Raw genomic sequence first — 21,985 nt, forward strand, 5'->3', positions numbered from 1 at the left:
AAGGTTGTTGCTCTGTTGCTTTGTCTGCAGACTGGATACACAAAGTACTGCTGTTTTCTCTGTGAATGGGATAGTCGTGCAAGAGATTCCCACTACATCAAGAAAGATTGGCCACTCCGACAGTCATTGGAGCCTGGGAGGAAAAGTGTTCAGCATCCACCACTTGTTGAATCAAGGAAGATTTTGTTACCACCCTTCCACATCAAGCTGGGTCTGATGAAGAACTTTGTCAAGGCCATTGACAGCTTTCAACACAAGCAGCTTTCAAGTACCTCCATGGAAAATTTCCAAGGTTAAGTGAAGCTAAGATAAAGGAAGGTGTTTTTGTTGGTCCTCAGATTCGTGAACTTCTTCGAGATGATGCATTTGACCATGCACTGCATGACAAGGAAAAGACGGCATGGAAAGCCTTCCAGTTAGTGGCAATACATTTTCTCGGAAACAACAAGGCAGACAACTACAGGTTGTTGGTGGAAAACCTCCTCAAGGCATACAAAAGCCTTGGTTGCAACATGTCACTAAAGATACATTTTTTGCACTCTCATCTAGATTTTTTTCCACCAAACTGCGGAGCAGTGAGCGACGAGTACGGCGAGCTATTTCACCAGGACATTGCAACAATGGAGAAACACTATCAGGGCCAGTGGAGCCCATCAATGTTTGCAGACTATTGCTGGACAGTGACAAGAGATGCTCCATTTAATGAATACAAGAGACAAGCCAAGAAGCGCCGAGTAGACACCGAATAGGACTAAACTATGTACATAATAGTTTTTTGCCTTTTGTTTCATAATAAATTTTATTTCTATAACCCTTTTGCTGATTTTTAAAGTGTTACATAAACAGGACAGGTGAAATATTATCATGTAAAGCAACCATAAACACATGAAAAGACCTAGGTTTACAATTTATGATTAAAACTCGATCTACACAATATACATAGACATAAAATGTAAAAACTTAAATATCTTAGAAACAGTAGCCAATCAGTTGTTTTAATTGTCATATTTGAAATCAGCACATCAAAATACATAATAAATAATTAAAATTAATGGAGATATCCCATCTCCTAGAACTGGAAGGGACCTTGAAAGGTCATTGAGTCCAGCCCCCGCCTTCACTAGCAGGACCAAGTACTGATTTTGCCCCAGATCCCCAAGTGGCCCCCTCAAGGATTGAACTCACAACCCTGGGTTTAGCAGGCCAATGCTCAAACCACTGAGCTATCCCTCCCCCCCAGCACATTTTATCTCTGAAACAGACGACTTCTCAAAAATTGTAGACCAGTGTTACATTTGGCTGGTGTCTGAAACAATTGCAGTGATGTTTGCTACACACTTTGTGTGTGTGTGTTACTTTGTGAAAGTGGAGATGTGATAGAAGAACTTTTATGTCCTATGTTACAAAATGAATGACATCTTTCATATGCATAATAGAACTGTTTCTCTTCTTAGCCATAGATTTCATAATCTCCAATGGCAGGGAAAAAATATTTGGAAACACTGACATTATACTCTGATTCATTATGCTCCAATTTGTTTCCTTATAGTTGATAAGTTTTTGCTACAGATACATAACTGGGTTTTATCTGGCTGTATTGCTGTTAACAGTTGCACTAAACAAGTGGCTTGACTATTACTCATTACAGTATATCAAACTTACCGGTACTTCTAAAAGTAAAGTCCACATAAAATGGTTAAAATAGATAAAAAGTGAGTGAGAAAATGCCAGACATCAAACTCCATTTGTCTATATCAGCAGATACATAACTATTGTTTTAATCACTGCAGGTTTCTAACTTTTCCTTCTGTTGTATGCATTCATCTTTTCATAGCAGATGCTGAGGAGCACTGACAAATTATAGTTCATTTATCAATAAGTGTTCATTGCTTGATTATGATGAAAAACCCTGCTACTATTTAAGACTTGTTTTTACAGCGTTTCCATTTTCTTCCTTCATCTTTTCAGATTATGGCACAGGCTCAAGGCTTTGGGAGGAAATACATTAAAGCCTTTTTTAAAGGCTTCTTTGTTGCTGTTCCTGTGACAGTCACTTTTCTAGATAGAGTGGCCTGTGTAGCAAGAGTGGAAGGAGCATCAATGCAGGTAACAAAGCTTTATTTACTGTTAAATTAAATCCATGTGTTTAGCAAGGCCTGTCTCTCAGTTTTAAATAACTGATAACCCAGTTTTAAAGGTGGAGGGTGCAGGTGGGATATTGTGTAGTAAAATGAAATGTATGGACAGGGCCTTACCTGACGGAGTGGTCTGCTTTCTAATATGTCACATGGGTATTCTGTAGTATGACAAGAAAAGGCTCTTGGGAGTAAAACTTCACAGAAGACTATAATGCCAAGGAAAGCAAAGAGGTATTCTTTCAACAAAAGATCTTGCTAAAATTTTGGCAAATCCAGATATACTCTTTTTACAGTAGTAAAAATTTCAGTATGAAATGTTCCATTTAAAACACTATGCATTTTAATTTTAAAAGAAAAAACAATTATTACCAGGCTTATTATTACTCATGACTTGTATACAGGTATCATTTTAATAAGGAACCTGCAGAACTCGTTGCCAGGGGTGGTTGTTAAGGCCAAAACTACAATTGGGTTCAAAAAAGAATTAGATAAATTCATGGAGGATAGGTCAATCAATGGTCAGCATTGCCAACATGCCACACCATGCTCTGGGAGTCCCTAGCCTCTGACCACCAGAAGCTGGTAATGGACAACAGGGGATGGAACACTTGGATTATTGTTTGTTCTGTTCATTCCCTCTGAAGCGCCTGGTATTGGCCACTGTCGGAAGACAGAATACTGGGCTAGATGGACCATTGATCTGACATCCTATATGGCTATTCTTATATTCTTAAGCTAGAAAATAGATGGCTTGAAATCGTGCTAATGCTTATTTTATTCGGAAAGTGATATTCTAATGAGGTTATAGTGTATGCTTGCGATATAAACTGATGTACTAAAGCACTTGAATATTGTGATATTTTTTGCAGTTTAAAGGGACATTTAAAAGGAAACAAAAGATTCTTGCTACTGAAAACCACCACTGCTTCCCCTTACTGTGTTATTGGGACTTTTCAAATGGATGCTGTTTCAATTTTGCAATTCTGTCAGGGTGATTCTGTTTGCCCGTTGCTTCATTGCATTCTGATGACCATATTCCAAAATGTGTAGCTGTAGTGTCTATCTTCTTCTAACAGTGCAATCGCCCGTCCCCCAGTGAAAATTACCTTAGTGTAGCAAGGGGATTGTCTTCTCCGTCTTCCTTAAGGATAATAAGGGACTAGGGGTGAATCAACTTCTGTTCCATGTCATGGCTCTTTAAAGTTCATGGACTTCTGGAGTAGCTGAAGATCTCAGGAAGAGGAGAGGCAGGTGTTGGGGGAGAGGAAGTGGTCTTGGGGAAAACTCAGGCTACTGTTTCTTTAAGGGCCCAGGACCAGGAGCCTTGTAGTGTAGTGTGGGGCCAGGCCTTTCCTCTCTCCCAGCCAACAGGATAAGCTCTGGAAAAGAAAGCATTATATATTCTTCCTCTTCTGACATAACGAGAGATACTAGCAGGGGACAGCCTGCTGACTTGGGCCAGCTCAGGAGGAAAAGGACTGAGTTACAAATGGGCCAGCTGGGAGAAGCTGGCTAAGGCTGCAAGGGGCCTGAAATTAGCACATAGGTCCTAGAAGGAGGGCTGTGGGACTCCTGAATGAGGGAGAAGAAATGTGCTTGAACTAGCACGCAGGCCCCAGAAACAAGACTGTGGAACTTTGGTATCAGGGCGAAGAAACCTGCTTGAACTAGCAAACATACCCCTGAAGGAGGGCTGTGAGACTCCTGAATCAGGGAGAAGAAACTTGCTTGAACACAGACTCCAGAAACAGGACTGTGGGACCCCTGAACTTAGGAGAAGAGAGGCTAGGCCTGAGGAGCTAAAAAGAGTTTGTATTTGGGAGAAGACTAAATAAATAAGACCTCACAAAGGAGGGGATCCTATTTTATGTATTCTAGCCTGAGTGTAAATTATTGTAAAGGACTAAGGGCTGGTCTACCAGTGCAGCTACAACGCTGTAGCGTGTCTGATGTAGACTCACTATGCCAACGGGAGAGCGCATAATTACCCCACATCAGCTAGAGGTGGAGTTGATGTAACTTGCATTCCTTAGGCGGTAGCTTTTTCACACTCTGAATGATGTAACTTACATTGACTTAAGCGATAGTGAAGAAAAGCCCTAAGAGGGAACTGAGAGCAGGGCAATCTCAGGCAGTGTGACTTCAATTTGATATCGCTCAGTCTTGATGATGAGTATAAATTACTACTTGATCATGAATTTTATCTTTTTTTTTTTTTTTTTTTTTTTTTTTTTTTTTAATAGTAAAGGCTTCAAAAGTACTTACAGATTAAAGGTTTGACTCTGAGGGACTGAGCTGACTTTTTTGATGTCCTGAGCCCAATGAGAATTAAAGGTATTCAGCACTACTAGGATCAGCCTCTAAAGGTTTGAAAATGCTGATTCATAGTATTTGAAATGTTTTGGGCTTGATGAACTTTCAACAAACCACATGTTTGCATTTCCTGTCAGCTCACCTGATGGGCTACAAGGGAGCCTTGACTTCCAGAGTCCATGGCTTTGGGCTGCCCTGCATGCTGATTGCCACAGGGCTGGGGACCCCAGGACTTCCAGACTCCTGGGCCTGCTGACTCCCCAGGATTCCTGGTTCTCACAGCCTGGTAGGGCTGCCCTGAAGGTGTAGATGTCATAAACTTGGCATCTGGTGGTTCTTGTAAATTTCACTGTTGCCCACCAATGTCAGTTTCACTCACCAGATGCCAGGGTCTTGGGGAGCAGACTTCACTTTTAAAACACCATGTGTCGATGTTTCTGAAACAAAAATTTCATGGAATTTCCATTTCATAGGAAACTTCAAAAAATTGGTTTACCAAATTTCAAAATGTTGACATTTTCCACTAAACAAATTCAAGTTTTGGCCAGCTCTACTTTTGTCCAATAGCTGAAAAATGTATCTTAATTTTTTAGCCCATTGAGTCAGGACCTCAGATTTACATCTCCTGAAAGGCAGCATCTCCAACAATACAATACAATACGTTCTAGAACCATGCTGGAATATTGGTTTAGTGCTGATTTGGAGGGATGAGTGTTACAACCCAATCCACATGATCTTTTGTATAAGATAAGTTTGAATAACACAAAAAGCATAGTTAAAAACAGTTATACTTCTATGCTATATAACATATCTCACATTCGTATGTCATGACATTTTTCAGAACACTACAAACCTTAACTCATTTTAAACATTCATAATAAAATATTCAGTTATTTTTATGTGAAGGTTTATTAGATCCAAATGAGACCAGTCTTTTAGCAGGCATGTTATTTTAAAGAAATGTATCTCTCTCTCATACTGCAGAGCTTGAGAAAGGAAAACTGCAAGTCACTGCTTTAGAATGCCATTTTTTTTATCTTGCACTCCAGAAAGTGATTTATGTTGAATGCATTTGAAAGCTATAGGATAGGAGGGAAAGTGAAGCTCAGTCAACATGTAGTCTTATTCATCAATAGCACGCTTCTATTGGGTATATGATTGTGTTGACTTCAAGCTCTCACTGTATGATCTCCAAGATTTGATTTGTACTAGACCGCTTAGACGCCTAGCTGGCTTTTTGCACTCATTATTCTGATTCCTGCTGAGTTTGAAATTAAAAGTTTTATGTCAAGAAGCAAGGAATATGGCTTTTTTTCTTTTCAGATTTTTTGCTTTTTGTTTTTATTTTGAACCCAGAACGTGTGTAATGTTGCTCCACAATCACTAAAGATTGTAACTCTTTTGATACTCTGGCAAATATACTGCACGGAGGTCCTCAAGAAAACAGATATTTTGCAATTTATCCTCAATCATTATGGCAGACTTCACGAATTTAATTGTTTCATGTTGATTTCGCATTTTCACAGTACTGAGAACCGCCTGGTGGAACCTTTCTTCTGCTCAGTCACCTCTTTGTGGGTATTCATCACTAATCTGTAAAGTAATGCACCATTCAGTGTTACCACACTTTACTGCTTCATCATCTGACTTTTTTTCTTTTTAAATGTCCTTTTCTTTAAATCCCTAGTGGAGGCCTTGTTTCTTAGACGGCCAGAGTTTTATGGAGATATACCTATCTCATAGAACTGGAAGGGACCCTAAAAGGTCATCAAGTCCAGCCCCCTGCTTTCACTAGCAGGACCAAGTACTGATTTTGCCCCAGATCCCTAAGTGGCCCCCTCAAGGATTGAATTTACAACCCTGGGCTTAGCAGGCCAATGCTCAAACCACTGAATTATCCCTCCCCTTGTGGTGTGCTCCTCTAACATCTTGTTAGTAATAGTGGACTTCAAATGGATTCGTGTTGATTTACAGCATTGAATATATGTGACACAGAAACAGCTGGTGTGATAATTTAGTAATTTACTGTTATGGATCTTGCAATTTTTCCTGTAATGTTGACTATACGCTTATTTTATAGGGTTACTGTCCTATATAAATGCACCTTCATTTTCAGTCTATATCTGTTCATGGCTTCTTCTGTTGAGTTACAATGCTTTCTGTTTGTCTGATACATTAAAGTTTGTTTATACTTCAGTGGATTGATCATGTTTTTTCCTAATGATGTGAAAAAAGGAACCCCCTGATGGTTAATGAACGTAAGGATTCATATATCCAAATTAGCTGCTTTGAAATGTTAGATTACAAAATGAGCTTGCAATTTTATTTCCAAGTTCAGCAACAAACAATTGTGTGTGTTATACTAAGAATTTAGTCTGATGATCAATATCCTCTGACAAAGTACACCTGCCACTGTAAACACTACAGTAGCAAATATTTTTGACTATTATAATCCATTATGCAGTGTACCTGTAGTAATTACTTATTCTATGGCAATTTCTCCTTACATTATTATTGTAATATTATGATTACCGTGACTATACCTATGCCTGCATGCTGCTTTGAATATTTCTCCTCTTCTTCTTCAAGCTCTAAGAAAATAAGCCTTGACCTTCTTGTGTCCACCAGCAGCATAATAAGTATCAAGTTAATCATTATTTATTGTTAAAGGGTGTATTACTTCCCTCTTACTGATAGAACCTTGTGTCCCGTGAGGGCTCCCATCATATGACTGGGACCTCAATTTACATGCTTTTAGCATTAGATTCATTAGTAACTGGAGAGTCAAAGTGCTGTGTGACTTCTGCACCCTGGTTCTAAATTAAGACCTATGTGTCCCATTTGCACTGAGCTATTAAGCCAGGAGCTTGAACAAACTAGAGAGGTTTCAGACTAGAGATATGTATGCAACATTTTTGGATTTTGTTTCCTTAAAAATAACAGCATTTATGGGTCCATTTGTTAACGCTCTTTCAGAAGTAGCAGTAGGTGTGTTTGTGGATTTTTTTTTAAACTTGGGGTTTTACTGCTAATAAAAAAGCATGGAGTGTAAGTTACCTGTAAACACAGTTTTATATATGGTGTTAGTGTTCAGGAAAGACATCACAATTTATATTGTTTGCTAGAAGATTTATTATTGGTTGCGGGGGACTGTAATTGTTAATGTAAAATGAAGGTCGTCTCCTTCAGGTTCTCCCTTCTTCATGCCTTCTGCTCCTAAAGAATTGTTTCTATATGTCTCAATAAGATGTAATTTCATTATATCAAGATGCTGTGGGAAAGAAGCAAAGCAAGTTATCCTAAATTTCAGTAAAAAGCAACAGAGGGTCCTGTGGCACCTTTGAGACTAACAGAAGTATTGGGAGCATAAGCTTTCGTGGGTAAGAACCTCACTTCTTCAGATGCAAGACATCTGAAGAAGTGAGGTTCTTACCCACGAAAGCTTATGCTCCCAATACTTCTGTTAGTCTCAAAGGTGCCACAGGACCCTCTGTTGCTTTTTACAGATTCAGGCTACCTCTCTGATACTAAATTTCAGTGTGTCCCTTGGATGTAATGTTAAAACATAGCTATTAATGAATTGGGTACCAAGCCTCTACCTCCAATCAAACCATGTCAGTAATACATTTTTAATAACAGTATAATTTTCACAAACTTGGCATAAGGTTTAGAATGCTGTGGAATACAATGATATTAATATATCAGCATATATTTAAAGTATAAGAGAGTGTTTAACGTCACTAATCATTAGAACAGAAGACTGGGAGGCAACTGCTAGGTTGTAACTGTGTCACTGACTTGCTGTTTGTCCTTGGGCAGATCAGCTTACTTTTCCATGCCTTAAAACCCCCATCTTTAAAATGTAGATAATACTCACTTATCGCACGGGGACAAGGTGTTGTGAGTTTTGATGAATGCTGACATAGTATTTTGAAAGCTGTGTAAGCATAAGGTGTGAAATGCATCTACTTTTGGAGCCAGAGGTTCAAATTCCAACTGTGTCAAACCCACCCACCAGCCTTACTGGGTTTCTCCGCACGAAGATATAGGCCGTGTCTACATGCCGACCATTTATGTTGGCAAAACTTATAACACTCAGGGGTGTGAAAAAACACCCCCTGAGTGACATAAGTTATGTGTCTCCCACCGACGTAACTACTGCTGCTGGTTGGGGGTGGTTTAATTTTGTTGACGGGAAAGCTCCCTTCCATCGGCATAGAGCGGCTACACAAGAGATCTTACAGCGGCGCAGCTGCATCAGTACAACTGTGCCATAAGAACGGCCATACTGGGTCAGACCAAAATAAGTATTAGCATGATTTCAAGCCATCTATTTTGCAGCTTAAGAATATAAGAACAGCCATACAGGATGTCAGACCAAAGGTCTATCTAATCCAGTATCCTGTCTTCTGACAGTGGCCAATGCCAGGTACCACACAGGGAATGAACAGAACAGGTAATCATCAAGTGATCAATCCCGTCGCCCATTCCCAGCTTCTGGTAACTGTAAGCTCTCTAGTTTAGACATAGCCTTAGTGTGCAGCAAGCTAGGGTGTGAATGTTTCAAACAGCGGTATGTCAAAGTGCACTATGGAACTTTTAGTGCATGGCAGCAGGGTCCACACAGTGAGTTAGTGCACATTAGGCTAGTGTGCTGTAGATTTACACCCTGGCTTTCTGTGCACTAAGTCTCCATATAGACAAGCCCATTGGTAGATAAGTTGAGTAGCAGGCAGTGCACTTGTGGGAATCTTTTAGATGAAACTTTATGTAGCTCTCCCCGCCACTTTCCTCCCTGGGTTACTCAGGAACAGGCAACACGCACCTGTGTGCCTGAGCACCTGATGTTGTTGACATTAAAGGAGATCCTGAGTATCCCAGTGGTGATGTTGGATAGGTGGGACATGGCACTCTGTTGGTTCTGTGTATCAGCCCAGCCAAGATAACAAGCTGCACAACCCGTCTGAAGATGGGAGTTGGCCCCACCAAATGTCAGCAGCTCTGGATCCTGGTTCGATGGGAAGATTACTCTGCCTCTCCTGAGACTCAGTCTCTCTGCTGTGCCCCTTCTCTTGCAAGTACTTTCCCAAATAAGAGTAGGGGTTGCTCACTGTACCTTCATGGCAGGCTCATCTCAGTCAGCTCCAGGCACAGCAATAGTCTCTCCCCTGGCTCCAGTGAAGCCACAAACATCTCTGAAGCTCCTTGCTCCATCAAAGCCCCAGCAGGCTTTCTGCAGCAGCTTCTATCTTCCTAGCAGCAGCTCCTGGTATGGGCAGAGCGCCACACCGGCAGTCTGGCTCCTTTCCTCTCTCTTCCCCCCCCATCCCCCCCGCAACGGAGCCCACTGCCTGCTCTCTCTGCACTCCCTGGAAGAGAAAGTCTCTCACTTTTTCCCCAAGGCATCATGGGAGTTGTAATCTCTAAGGCTAGATTGCAGCACACAGGATCTTCCCAACTAGAGCAGTCCCAATAAAGTTCAGAGGCCCCTCTAATAAAAGGGGCCTATACATAAAAAAATAGGGTCTGTGCATTCTACATAGACATCAGAGATTCTATGACACTTTCAATTACATTAGGGGTTTGTGCTTTTGTCATTGCTCCACTATTCTCTATCCTCACTGTCATGCAGGATGCTACGTACCCATTGATTGCTACCCTCCAGTGCAGAGATGGTTGCATTTCAGTGGCCTGAATATAGTTTGTGAATCATTTGCAAAGTAAAGTGCTATGCAAATGTAGAAATTATCCTCTGATGAAAGATGCTGCATAAATAGAAAGTATAATATAAGTAGGAAACAATATTAAAAAAATTCTGATGTCCACTGAAATATAGTTGTAATAAGATGATTGCTTGCTGTACCTATAGTTTGCTAAATATATACCTGCCATTTCTAAGTATTAGGGGCCAAATTCCATTGACCTCCATTGGAGTTTTGCCAATTTACACCAGTGGAAATTTGACTCTGTGAGTTTAAACCTGCAGATAAAAAGGAAACTATCTTTTGTAGTTAGTACCTGACTAAAATAATGTATCGTAAATAAATGTTTTATACCTTGTTCTGATACTGATGTCTATGCATGAGCTTCATTCTTGTTAACATGACTTATACCTGCCTAAAACCTTGGTGGATCCATTTTTTTCTTATGTCCATAAGCTAATATCACACAAGTTCTATTTTAAATAAATCTTTGCCAGCCTCTTTTCTGGGTAGGAGACAAAAGAAGAATGAAGAAACACTGTTTATAATGAAGAGAAATGGCATTCAATTTTTAAGCAGCTTTATAAATAGAAAACAGAGTCAATGAGTAGGCGGATGAGAAAATATGAATCATTACAATGACTTTAGTGAAGCTGAATTCTGTGTCAGAAATTCTAGGTAGTCTTCTTTAGACTAGCAACATAATTTGTAAATAATTATTGTGAATATAAGTAAACTGAGGCCTACACTGAGTGATGACAGGTTGATGAGAGCTCTAAGACAATGTGTTGGGAGGACTTCATTTCAATGCATTGTGCCTGTTTGTTGTGATCATCATAGATATATCCAATATGAGCTGGAGAGCCCCAGAAGCTAATTAGCTCATGGTTGGTGGAATGCTCCACATAAATGTCAAAGAACAGAGAACTGAAAGGTGGAATCTGAAGTCTTTTCTGCAATTAATCAAGATACATGTCAGTTAGCACTGTAATAACAACATGACAGCTGGAGCTGGTTGAATATTTTCTGATGGAATACTTCCATTGGAAAATGCTGATTTGATAGAATCAAAACATTCTGCTGTAGCATAATGATTCTGTCAAAACTTTCAGTGGAAACAAGGTAGGCCAACTAGCCTTGTTGCCTGCCAGCCTGGGCGCTCCCTGCTTCCCAGGGCAGCTGGGAAGAAGCTGAAAAATTCCATTTTGGTTGTCCTGTGACTTTTTTTTTTTTTTTTTTTAAACCTTTCGTCCTGATTCAGGATAAATATTTTTTTTCAAAATTTTCCACATGATGGAAATGCCATTTTTCGACCAGCTCTGTTGGCAACTGTCTATTATAGCCTCGAAGAAGGAGTTAGCAGTCTCAGAACTCTCTCAAGAGGCAGGTATTTGATTGGACTGATGCCAGCCTGACTGAGTACATTCCCAAACTCTAAATCTGTCAAGCAAAGGGGCGTGCTAGCAGATGACCTCCATTACATATTTCAGGGACAACATGAGTGATACTTGATACAGACTATGGCAGAATGGCTCTTCTAAAAATGGTGCCACTCTTCATGAGAAGTTGTAGTGGAAAGCATTCTTGATTCCTGTTGTATCCTAAGAAGAGTATGGAATTGCAGTTGAATTACAATTTGCATATTGTAGTGTATTGCAAGATGTACATTGTACTTTACTATAAATATATGGCATTTAACTATATCAGCACCTAATATACGTAGGTTCCACTGAACATACTCTTCTCACCAGTGATTCCGATCCTGGTCCCATAAAACCAATGGGATCAGGATTGGGACCTCCCAGGAAATGGGAGAGGAGCTGGAGAGGAGTTTTAGGAAAAATGTTGAATTTCTTTCTTTTAACATAAAACCGTTTTCCTCTTTCCTTAGCCTTCCTTGAATCCAGGGGAAAGACAGGTGTCTGATGTAGTGCTTTTAAACCATTGGAGTATTAGAAATTATGAAGTGCAACGTGGAGACATTGTGTCATTAGTGTAAGTAATTTCAAATACATTTCAATACATATTTATGCACATCTTGAACTGTCAGCATTGTAATAGGTTTCATCTGTAATGCCACGGTGTATTTTTGCATGCTGGCAATGAAGCTATACAGAAAATTGATCGTATGAGCAACAAATGCATTATTATTGTAAATTTTCAACATACAAGAAATCTTCAAAGGGTTCAGTATCATGGATTTGCTTGAAAGGAGAAAAATGTCAAGTACTGTTATATAGATGTTTACAAGAACTGCCAAGAAATAAAGACATGTGCAGTAAGGTATTTGAGATTTCTAATCAAGTATAGTGATCAGTTCAATGATAATTATAGATCTGGAATACAGTAGGTAAAAAAACACATGGATTAATGTAGCATATGAAGAGACTATTTTTTAGGTCATGTTGCTTTATGGATATATTTAATTCAGGAGGAAAACCCTCTATTTTCTTAATGTTTAACATATCATAGTAACTTTTATCTGGAAAAGTCTATTTACCACATTTAAGTTTAAGTAAGATCATAAAAATCAGACTTCTCTTTAAAGTACAACTTTATATAAAAAAAGAAAAAGGCGTATGAATTAGAACATGGAGGCCTATGTATCAAGCCAAAAGGTGGCACTGTTTCTCTGTTGAAAATATTCAAGACCATTAGAGGACAAAAACTCCATTTCAATCTTAATGTAATATAGAAATGGAATGTCAAAGTGTGTATAACTGACATGATATAATACATTCTCATAGTATATGCTTAGATGGTTTAAGCTTAAGGTTTTTAGTTTTATAAGGAAAATGCACAGTATATAGACTACAACTGAACTTGTCTTCTAAAGTTAATTTCCTTAGGTTCCCTATGCATTTTACATCTGTTTTAATGGACCACGTTGTTATGGCTACCTGTGTACTGAGGTGGCAATTAATATATAAATTTTACAATTATTTAAGCAAATATAAAAAATCTACTGCTGTTCTTTTGTAGGAATTTTTGGATTTATTTTTCTGGTTCTTGAATGGGCTACTGCGTTTTCTAACAGATTTTTCTAAATGCTTTGACTAAAGTAGTATATTATTCGTATTTGAGACACCTTACACTTTGTGGAGGGCCTCCAAATTCAGGCCAGCTTATTGACTGAATGCATAGAAGCAGATTCTACATGTATGTACGTACTTCTGTCCAAGTCATATCCTAGAGGTTACTTTAAATACAGTAGTATATCTGGTTAGTAATTATTGGACTGAATAGAAAGTCAGTGAGTTTAACCAGGCACAACTGGAATAACATGGTTACATAGTCATTATGCTTTCAAAGGTTCCCTGCTATTGTCTGATCCATCTGTATGGATTACTTTCATATTGTCACACAGATGGCCTGTTTTTGAAACCTTCTTGTTACCAGCCTTTTACATGCTGGGTTATACAGTTGTGTCCTCATTACTCTTTTGTCTTCTGTTTGACAGGGTTGTTCCCTCAGTTAGTTGGTGGTGGAAAGATTATCCACCCGTGTGGAAGAGGTCACATAATAGCCATGCAGCTGTACTGAGTTTTTTCCTTATTCTCTTGGGAAGTGTACGGAAAGCACAGAATAGTATGTTCAAAAGTCACTATGAGCACAAAGGAAAACAAAGAGATGAAATTTAAGAAGATTCAGTATAGTTTTTTTTATGTAGAAATGTTAAAGGATACATCATATGTCATTACTTAATTTAGAGAATCTTATTATGTGGGTTCATTAGAAATTGAGTTAAACTAGTACACTGGCCTTTCCCTACTTCCAAACTTTGGAGAAATTTCAATCTAAATTTTGTGTCTTAGGCCGATATATCATTATACATTTTAAAGTCTGAATATAACAATATGATGTGGTGAGCCTTGTATGATGTAGTATTCACATGAAAAGAAATTGTGCAGGCACATGTTTATTCATTCAAGAGATTTAACTTCTGGTACATGAGTCTTTTATTGAGTAAATGGATTAATTTCTTTATCCTACTCATCTTGATTCCCCACCTATGGTTTATATGATTCAGTGGTCAGTACATATGTTGTTTGTGTGTAATTTTACTAGCTTATTCTTGCATCGAGTGTTTGATATGGGCATCACTATACTGCTTGTTAGAGGACTCAGTTGGACTCCGAGATTACAGGTATGCATTGCTACACATCTTACGAAATCAGCAACTGCATGTACACCCACATGATACACAGTCGCTGGTTGTAGATGAGAAGCATTATACTGTGGCATCAATACTTAAAAATATAAATTGACATACAGGGCCAGATTTGGCCTCTGGATGTTGCTCTTCTGGCTTCAATGTGAGTGAGTAACTGATGGAAGAATTTGGTAGTAGAGGTGAAGTTTGTGTAGTTTGAGGCTTGTAAAACCTAGTGTGATTTCATTGTTTCCTTTTTAGTTTTTGTTAGAAGGAGCAGGTTGACCCAGAGGCGGATTTGAGTACAGGCTTCTTTATTGCGATACTTCTTCTCTTCGACCCAATTGTCAAGTAAGCACTGGATTAGTTACAGCACACTCTTTTTGTCTAAGTTAGTATGTAAACTCCTACATCCTTTACAACACCTCAAAAACCCTTATTAAGTAATAGAAACACTCATACTGCTAGTATACCCATCCCTATCTATTGCTCACAGCATTACGCATGTCATACAGGCATTTTTGCCTTGAAAATACATTTCTTTGTGACAATCTGTTGCTACAAATTTCCCTCATCAGCAGTTCTCAGGGGAGGGAGGAAGGGGCCCTGAGCCGCAGGGCTTGTTTATGTAGCTAGGAAAGGAAGGGAGGGGGAGATAACATTTCTTTTACCTTCCTTCACACAAAGGGCATTTATTCGATAATTACATTTCTCATGCAGCTGCAGGCCTTATCAATTCTTACAAGAAACAGGGAAGGGAAAAATATGGCAACTTATGTATTAAACAAAGAAATACTGCCTTCTTATGCCTTTGTCCCCTAATGCCATGTCAGCACATCAGCAGTTTCTCAGGTCTTTTACTCATCCTGTGTTAGATATATATTAGGGCTGTCAAGTGATTAAAAACATTAATAGAATACCATTTATTTAAATATTTTTGGATGTTTTCAACATTTTCAAATGTATTGATTTCAATTACAATACAGAATACAAAGTGTACAGTGCTCACTTTATATTTATTTTTAATACAAGTATTTGCACTGTAAAAAAAAAAAAAAAAAGTAATTTCAAATCACCTAATACAAATACATCTCTACCTCGATATAATGCGGCCCGATATAAACATGAATTCAAATATAATGCGGTAAAGCAGCATGCCATGGGGGTGGGGCTGCCCACTCTGGCGGATCAAAGCAAGTTTGATATAATGCGGTTCCACCTATAACGCAGTAAGATATTTTGGCTCCTGAGGACAGCGTTATATCGGGGTAGAGGTGTACTGTAGTGCAGTCTCTTTATCATGAAAGTTGAACTTACAAATGTAGAATTATATACAAAAAAACCTGCATTCAGAAATAAAACAATGTAAAATTTTAGAGCCTCCAAGTCCACTTAGTTTTACTTCTTGGTCAGCCAATTGCTCAGATAAACAAGTTTGTTTACATTTGTAGGAGATAATGCTGCCTGCTTCTTGTTTACAATGCCACCTGAAAGAGAGAACGGGTGTTCTCATGGCACTGTGGTAGCCGGTGTCGCAAGATATTTACCTGCCGATGCGCTAAAGATTCATTTGTCCCTTCATGCTTCAACCATCATTCCAGGGGACATGCGTCCATGCTGATGACAGGTTCTGCTTGATAACAATCCAAAGCAGTGTGGACCAATGCATGTTCATTTTCATTATCTGAGTCGGATGCCACCATTAGAAGGTCGATTTTCTTTTGGTGGTTCAGGTTCTATAGTTTCTGCATCGGAGTGTTGTTCTTTTAAGACTTCTGAAAGTCTTAAAAATGCTCCACCCCTTGTCCCTCTCAGATTTTGGAAGGAACTTCAGATTTTTAAACCTTAGGTCAAATGCTGTAGCTATCTTTAGAAATCTCACATTGGTACCTTCTTTGCGTTTTGTCAAATCTGCAGTGAAAGTGTTCTTAAAATGAACATGTGCTGGGTCATCATTCGAGACTGCATAACATGAAATATATGTAAAAAGCAACAGAGGGTCCTGTGGCACCTTTAAGACTAACAGAAGTATTGGGAGCATAAGCTTTCGTGGGTAAGAACCTCACATGAAATATATGGTAGAATTTGTGGCTAAAACAGAGCAGGGGACATACAACTCTCCCCCAAAGAGTTCAGTCACAAATTTAATTAACGTATTATTTTTTAACGAGCGTCATCAACATGGAAGCGTGTCCTCTGGAATGGTGGCCGAAGCATGAAGTGGCTTATGAATGTTTAGCGTTTCTGGCATTTAAATACCTTGCAGTGCTGACTACAAAAGTGCCCTGCAAATGCCTGTTCTCACTTTCTGATGACATTGTAATTAAGAAGAGGGCAGCATTATCTCCTATAAATGTAAGCAAACTTGTTTGTCTTAGTGATTGGCTGAACAAGAAGTAGGACTGAGTGGACTTGTAGGCTCTGAAGTTTTACATTTTTTTTATTTTTGAGTGCAGTTATGTAACAAAAAAAACTGAATTTGTAAGTTGCACTTTCATGACAGAGTTGTACTACAGTACTTGTATGAGTTGAAAAATACTATTTCTTTTGTTTATCATTTTAACAGTGCAAATATTTGTAATCAAAAATAATATCCACTTTGATTTCAATTACAACACAGACTACAATATATTTGAAAATGTAGAAAAACATCCAAAATATTGAATACATTTCAATTGGCATTCTATTGTTTAATAGTGTGATTAAAACTGCGATTAATCGCGATTAATTTTTTAAATTGCGATTAATTTTTGTGAGTTAATCGCATGAATTAACTGCGATTTATCTACAGCCCTAATATATATATGAACCCTTAAAGCTTTGCTAACAAAAGTGGGTGCCCAGTATCTTCTGTGGGGGCGCTCCTGAGAGCAAGCTAGTTTTGCTAATCGTTGAAAGAACACAGATACAGCCCTCCAAACAAGAATAGGCACACAAACAGCAATTCCTTGAAAGCAGAAATAATGTTTATTTAGAAGTGAGCGGTTACAATAAAATAATAGAGATTGATACAAGATTGTCACAGTTACAAGAATGAAGCGGTGTGGCAGATCAGACACAGACTCAATACTATATAACAGAGGTTCTCAAACTGTGGGTCGGGATGCCAAAGTGAGTCCGCGCGACCCCATTTTAATGGGGTCACCGGGCTGGCTTAGACTTCCTGGGGCAAGGGGCTGAAGCCGAAGCCAAAGCCCAAGCCCCACTCTGTCGGCCCGAAGCCTGAGGCAGTGGGGCTGAGATTACAGGCCCCCTGTCTGGGGCTGAAGCCCTTGGGCTTTGGCTTTGGGTCCCCTCCTCCCCCCACTTCCCGGGACAGTGGGGCTTTGGCCCCCGCAACCAGGGTGGCTTGGATCGGACAGGCTCAGGCTTCGGTCCCCTCTCCTGGGGTCGTGTAGTAATTTTTTATTGGTGTAATGAAGTTGGAGAACCCCCGTAATATAACAATATATTTAACATTCTATAACATACAGTAATTCCTCACTTAAAGTCGTCCCGGTTAACGTTGTTTCATTGTTACATTGCTGATCAATTAGGGAATATGGTCGTTGCGCAATGCTCCCTTATAACGTTGTTTGGCAGCCGCCTGCTTTGTCCACTGCTTGCAGAAAGAGCAGTCCTTTGCAGTTAGCTGGTGTGGGCTTGGAACCTGGGTGGACTGGCAGCCCCCCTGTCAGCTCCCTGCTCCCCTAAGTTCCCTGTGCGGCAGCCACCCAGCAGGCTATCAATTGCTGGGCAGTTCAGCTGTCCCTCCTCCCACTGTCGTGTGCTGCTCCTGCCTCTGCCTTGGAGTTGCTCCCGGGAGCCTCCTGCTTGCTGTGCGGTGGCAGAGGGGGGAGGAAGATAGGGGCTAATGTCAGGGTGTCCCCCTCCTCCTACACCCCGCTTACCCCATCTCCATAGAGCAGTGGGGAGAAACAACAGGGCTCAGGACAGAGGCAGTTTGCTAGCAGCAGCTGCTGTCTCAACTTGCTGATCTACTTAAAAAGGCAATATACTTAGAGTGGGGTCAGTGTACTTAAAGGGACAATGCTCCTCTCTCTCTCACACACACAGACAGACACACACAGACAGACACAGTCAGTGTGTCTCTCTGTCGGCCATGCTGTCTCCCCTCCCTCCATTCGTGCTGCCTTGTAGAGTGTGAGGCTACATTAACAACAATGTGTTAACCATTGAGGGCTCAGCCGAGTGCTAATTCATCATTTAGCAGTAAGGCATTCCCTGGGAAATATCCTACCCTCTGACTTCACCACCTCAACCAAGGTTCACAATCATCATTGCTGTGTATAGTATTAAATTGTTTGTTTAAAACTTATACTGTGTGTGTGTATGTGTATGTGTATGTGTGTATATATATATATAGTCTTTTGTCTGGTGAAAAAGATTTCCCTGGAACCTAACCCCCCATTTACATTAATTCTTATGGGGAAATTGGATTCACTTAACATCGTTTCTCTTAGTCACATTTTTAAGGAACATAACTATAATGTTAAGCGAGGAGTTCCTGTATAACAATAATCACTTAACATTTATCATTAACCATATATTCAGTATTAAACCTTTTAATTAAACATTAGACACTTAACAGTGAAACACTTAACACTAATCATCCAGTAAGAACTGGCGGGGTGGTTACAAGATTGGTAGGGGAAGATCTCACTCAGACCACAAACACCCAGCTTTATTTACAGACAAAATCCGGCACATTCTAGGAATAAAAAGGAAGATTAGATTTACACTCCTTCCCATTGTGTCCCTCTGATCCGAAAATGATGCAACACTGTTCCCCTATTGCACCATCCCTATACATTCCTATGGGGCTTCTATAAACTCCTATGGGATTTTGCTGAGGCATTCCCCCCCCCCCCCGAAGTGGAACTTACCATTGTGTTTGGTCAGCCATTTTGGATGTTCTAAATTTAAACTATTATTAACTTATATTTAATTAAAGCTTTAATTTAAAAACTAATTACTGTTTTAACATTCCAGAGGGTCCTGATTCAATCACCACTCCATAATTGTCCAACTAAGAGAATTATAACTTTTTCTGATTTTTAAACTTCCTGAGATTTTTCTGCAAGTTTTTATTAAAGGTGTGTTTGAGGTAATTCAGACAGCCAGAGGCAAAGATCTTTTGATACAGTGCATATGTTAAAACATAAAAAATGCCTCCCCCCCCCCCCCCCCGCTCAATTTCATCTAAGCAGAGCATAAATCCTACACAAGTTGAGCCAAATTTTCAAAACCACAATGTTTGAGTCAGTTCAAATTTAGGAAAAATGAATTTAACCATCACTAAAATTTAGCCCTTAACTTGGACATTACTGAATTAGGCTGTAATTTAAAATGAATAAGGTCTAATGACAGATTTTTTTTCTGGTAATTAAATGACTGAAGTATAAATATGAAGTAAATTCACTGTGTGTGATACATGCGCTTTTCTGTCACGGTGCGTTCCTTGCATATTTATGTAGGGTAGCCTATATCTAAAAATATAAAGCTTTTTCTTTTTTTTAAATCCATATGGGTTATCTTCAGTGGTTAGAATCTGAGAACTTCATTGATGTGCTCACAATTAAAAAAAAGAGGTTGCATTAATGTTAAAATAGTCCCTGATACTGCAATAGATATCATGGTGAAATAAGTTGAGATCCTGTAGTGACCTCTGTGTGGATAGAACTCTGAACCTGTGTGGAGCACCAATGAACTTGATAGGCTTCACTCACACATAGGCTCCAATTCTGCAATATACTATTTTGCCATGGTGCCTAGTGTAGGTTTGGGGATATCGTGTGTAATCTTTTTATTTAAAAAGACATTGCCAAACAATGATTCATAATGCTAACATTTACTTTACATGTGTTTGTTGAAAATCTCTGGTGTCTGGCAATCAAATTTCCTCTCCTCTCTCTTCTAGAGTTACTGGTATTTTTTATTTATTTTGGAAAAATATGGTTGGAACATTTGCTTTGGAGCCTTCTCCAGTGCACGCACTTAGAATTAGTTTTATACGGGCATGGCAAGAAAAAAAAAGGTAGGTCAAATTTTGGGATGAGTAAACTTGACAGTACACTTTTTAAATTCAAACTTTTAAAACAGCAGACATATAACATATTTTAATATAGCGCTGTCACAGCTTCTTGTACTACTCCATTCAGTTCATTAATGGATGACCAAGGGACAGTTTGACTCAGTGTAGTAGTGGAAATAGTATTGCTCTGATTCCAAATGCTGAATGTAGAAACTAAATTAACATTCAAAATGTTGTGCATAATTTACACACCTAAAAATTGCTCATTTTACAGTGACTTACAATTAATGAAGCAGATTAGAAACTAGAAATGCAAATGAAATCTTAAAAAAAACACTGTGTGCACACTTGGATTCGAGTTGAGCAATTTTTACATGAGTGCTATCTAACGTGAAAAATGAAACTTCTTATAATTACAGCATGTAGTCATCCATATTGACTGCCAAGGTGCTTCTAAAGCAGAGGTATCAAGTATCAGGGGGTAGCCGTGTTAGTCTGTATCTACAAAAACAACAAGGAGTCTGGTGGCACCTTAAAGACTAACAGATTTATTTGGGCATAAGCTTTCGTGAGTAAAAACCTCATGCATATGCATCCGAAGAAGTGAGGTTTTTACTCACGAAAGCTTATGCCCAAATAAATCTGTTAGTCTTTAAGGTGCCACCAGACTCCTTGTTGTTAAAGCAGAGGTAGGCAACCTATGGCATGTGTGCCGAAGACGGCATGTGAGCTGATTTTCAGTGGCACTCACACAGCCCGGGTCCTTGCCACCGGTCCGGGGAGCTCTGCATTTTAATTTAATTTTAAATGAAGCTTCTTAAACATTTTAAAAACCGTATTTACTTTACATACAACAATAGTTTAGTTATATATTATAGACTTATAGAAAGAGCCCTTCTAAAAACATTAAAATATATTACTGGCACGCGAAACTTTAAATTAGAGTGAATAAATGAAGACTCGGCACATCACTTTTGAAAGGTTGCTGACCCCTGTTCTAAAGGTTTGAAATTAAACCTTCTAAAGGACTGAAATTAAAGTGGACAGAACACTAAAATATATATTGTAAGGGACAACCCTGGAAATACTGAAATAAATGATCTAATTATGTGACCTTTACAAGCCTTAGGAAATAAATTAATGAAAATATTTATATAACACCTTTTATCTGGAAACTTTCCCAAATAGTCAACATTATGTACTTCATGTCCTGAACTACTGTGAAATATTGGTGTGTTATTTCCTGCATACTGTTAGTAGCTGCATTTCAATACTTGATAAAGTATTGAGGAGGGTAATAATTATTAAAATAAATTATAAAAATACCTACCTCTTATATTGAACTTTTTATTTGTAGCTCTTGAAATGCTTTACAATGGAGGGCAGTACCATTATCTCTGCTTTACAGATGGGGAAACTGAGGCAGAGAGGTGTAGCAACTTGCTCAATGTCATTCAGCAGACCAGTGGCTGAGCTTGAAATTCAAACCAGGTCTCCTAAGTCTCAGTCCAGTGCACTGTCCACTACGCCACACTGTCTCTGGCTGTAGTCAAAAGAGTATATAGACATTTTCTAATGAATTCTAACAAAACCTCTGGGATAAAACTATTTAGATAGCATATTTGAAATACTGAGTATTCCAATA

General features: G+C 39.0%; 1 protein-coding gene across 7 annotated transcripts in view; it reads left to right on the top strand.

Moving 5' to 3' along the window:
* IMMP2L (inner mitochondrial membrane peptidase subunit 2) overlaps nucleotides 1-21,985 on the top strand; it is an 858,170-nt gene that overhangs the window by 32,205 nt on the left and 803,980 nt on the right. For all 7 annotated transcript variants that reach the window (XM_054024219.1, XM_054024242.1, XM_054024261.1 and 4 more), the window contains exons 2-3: nucleotides 1,969-2,106; nucleotides 12,045-12,148. In XM_054024219.1, coding sequence (XP_053880194.1) covers nucleotides 1,972-2,106; nucleotides 12,045-12,148 — 239 coding nt within the window. In that variant the 5' untranslated portion in view covers nucleotides 1,969-1,971. The remainder of the gene's footprint in view (nucleotides 1-1,968; nucleotides 2,107-12,044; nucleotides 12,149-21,985) is intronic.

This window comes from Malaclemys terrapin, chromosome 1, assembly GCF_027887155.1.
Source record: "Malaclemys terrapin pileata isolate rMalTer1 chromosome 1, rMalTer1.hap1, whole genome shotgun sequence".
Taxonomy (NCBI): Eukaryota; Metazoa; Chordata; order Testudines; family Emydidae; genus Malaclemys; species Malaclemys terrapin.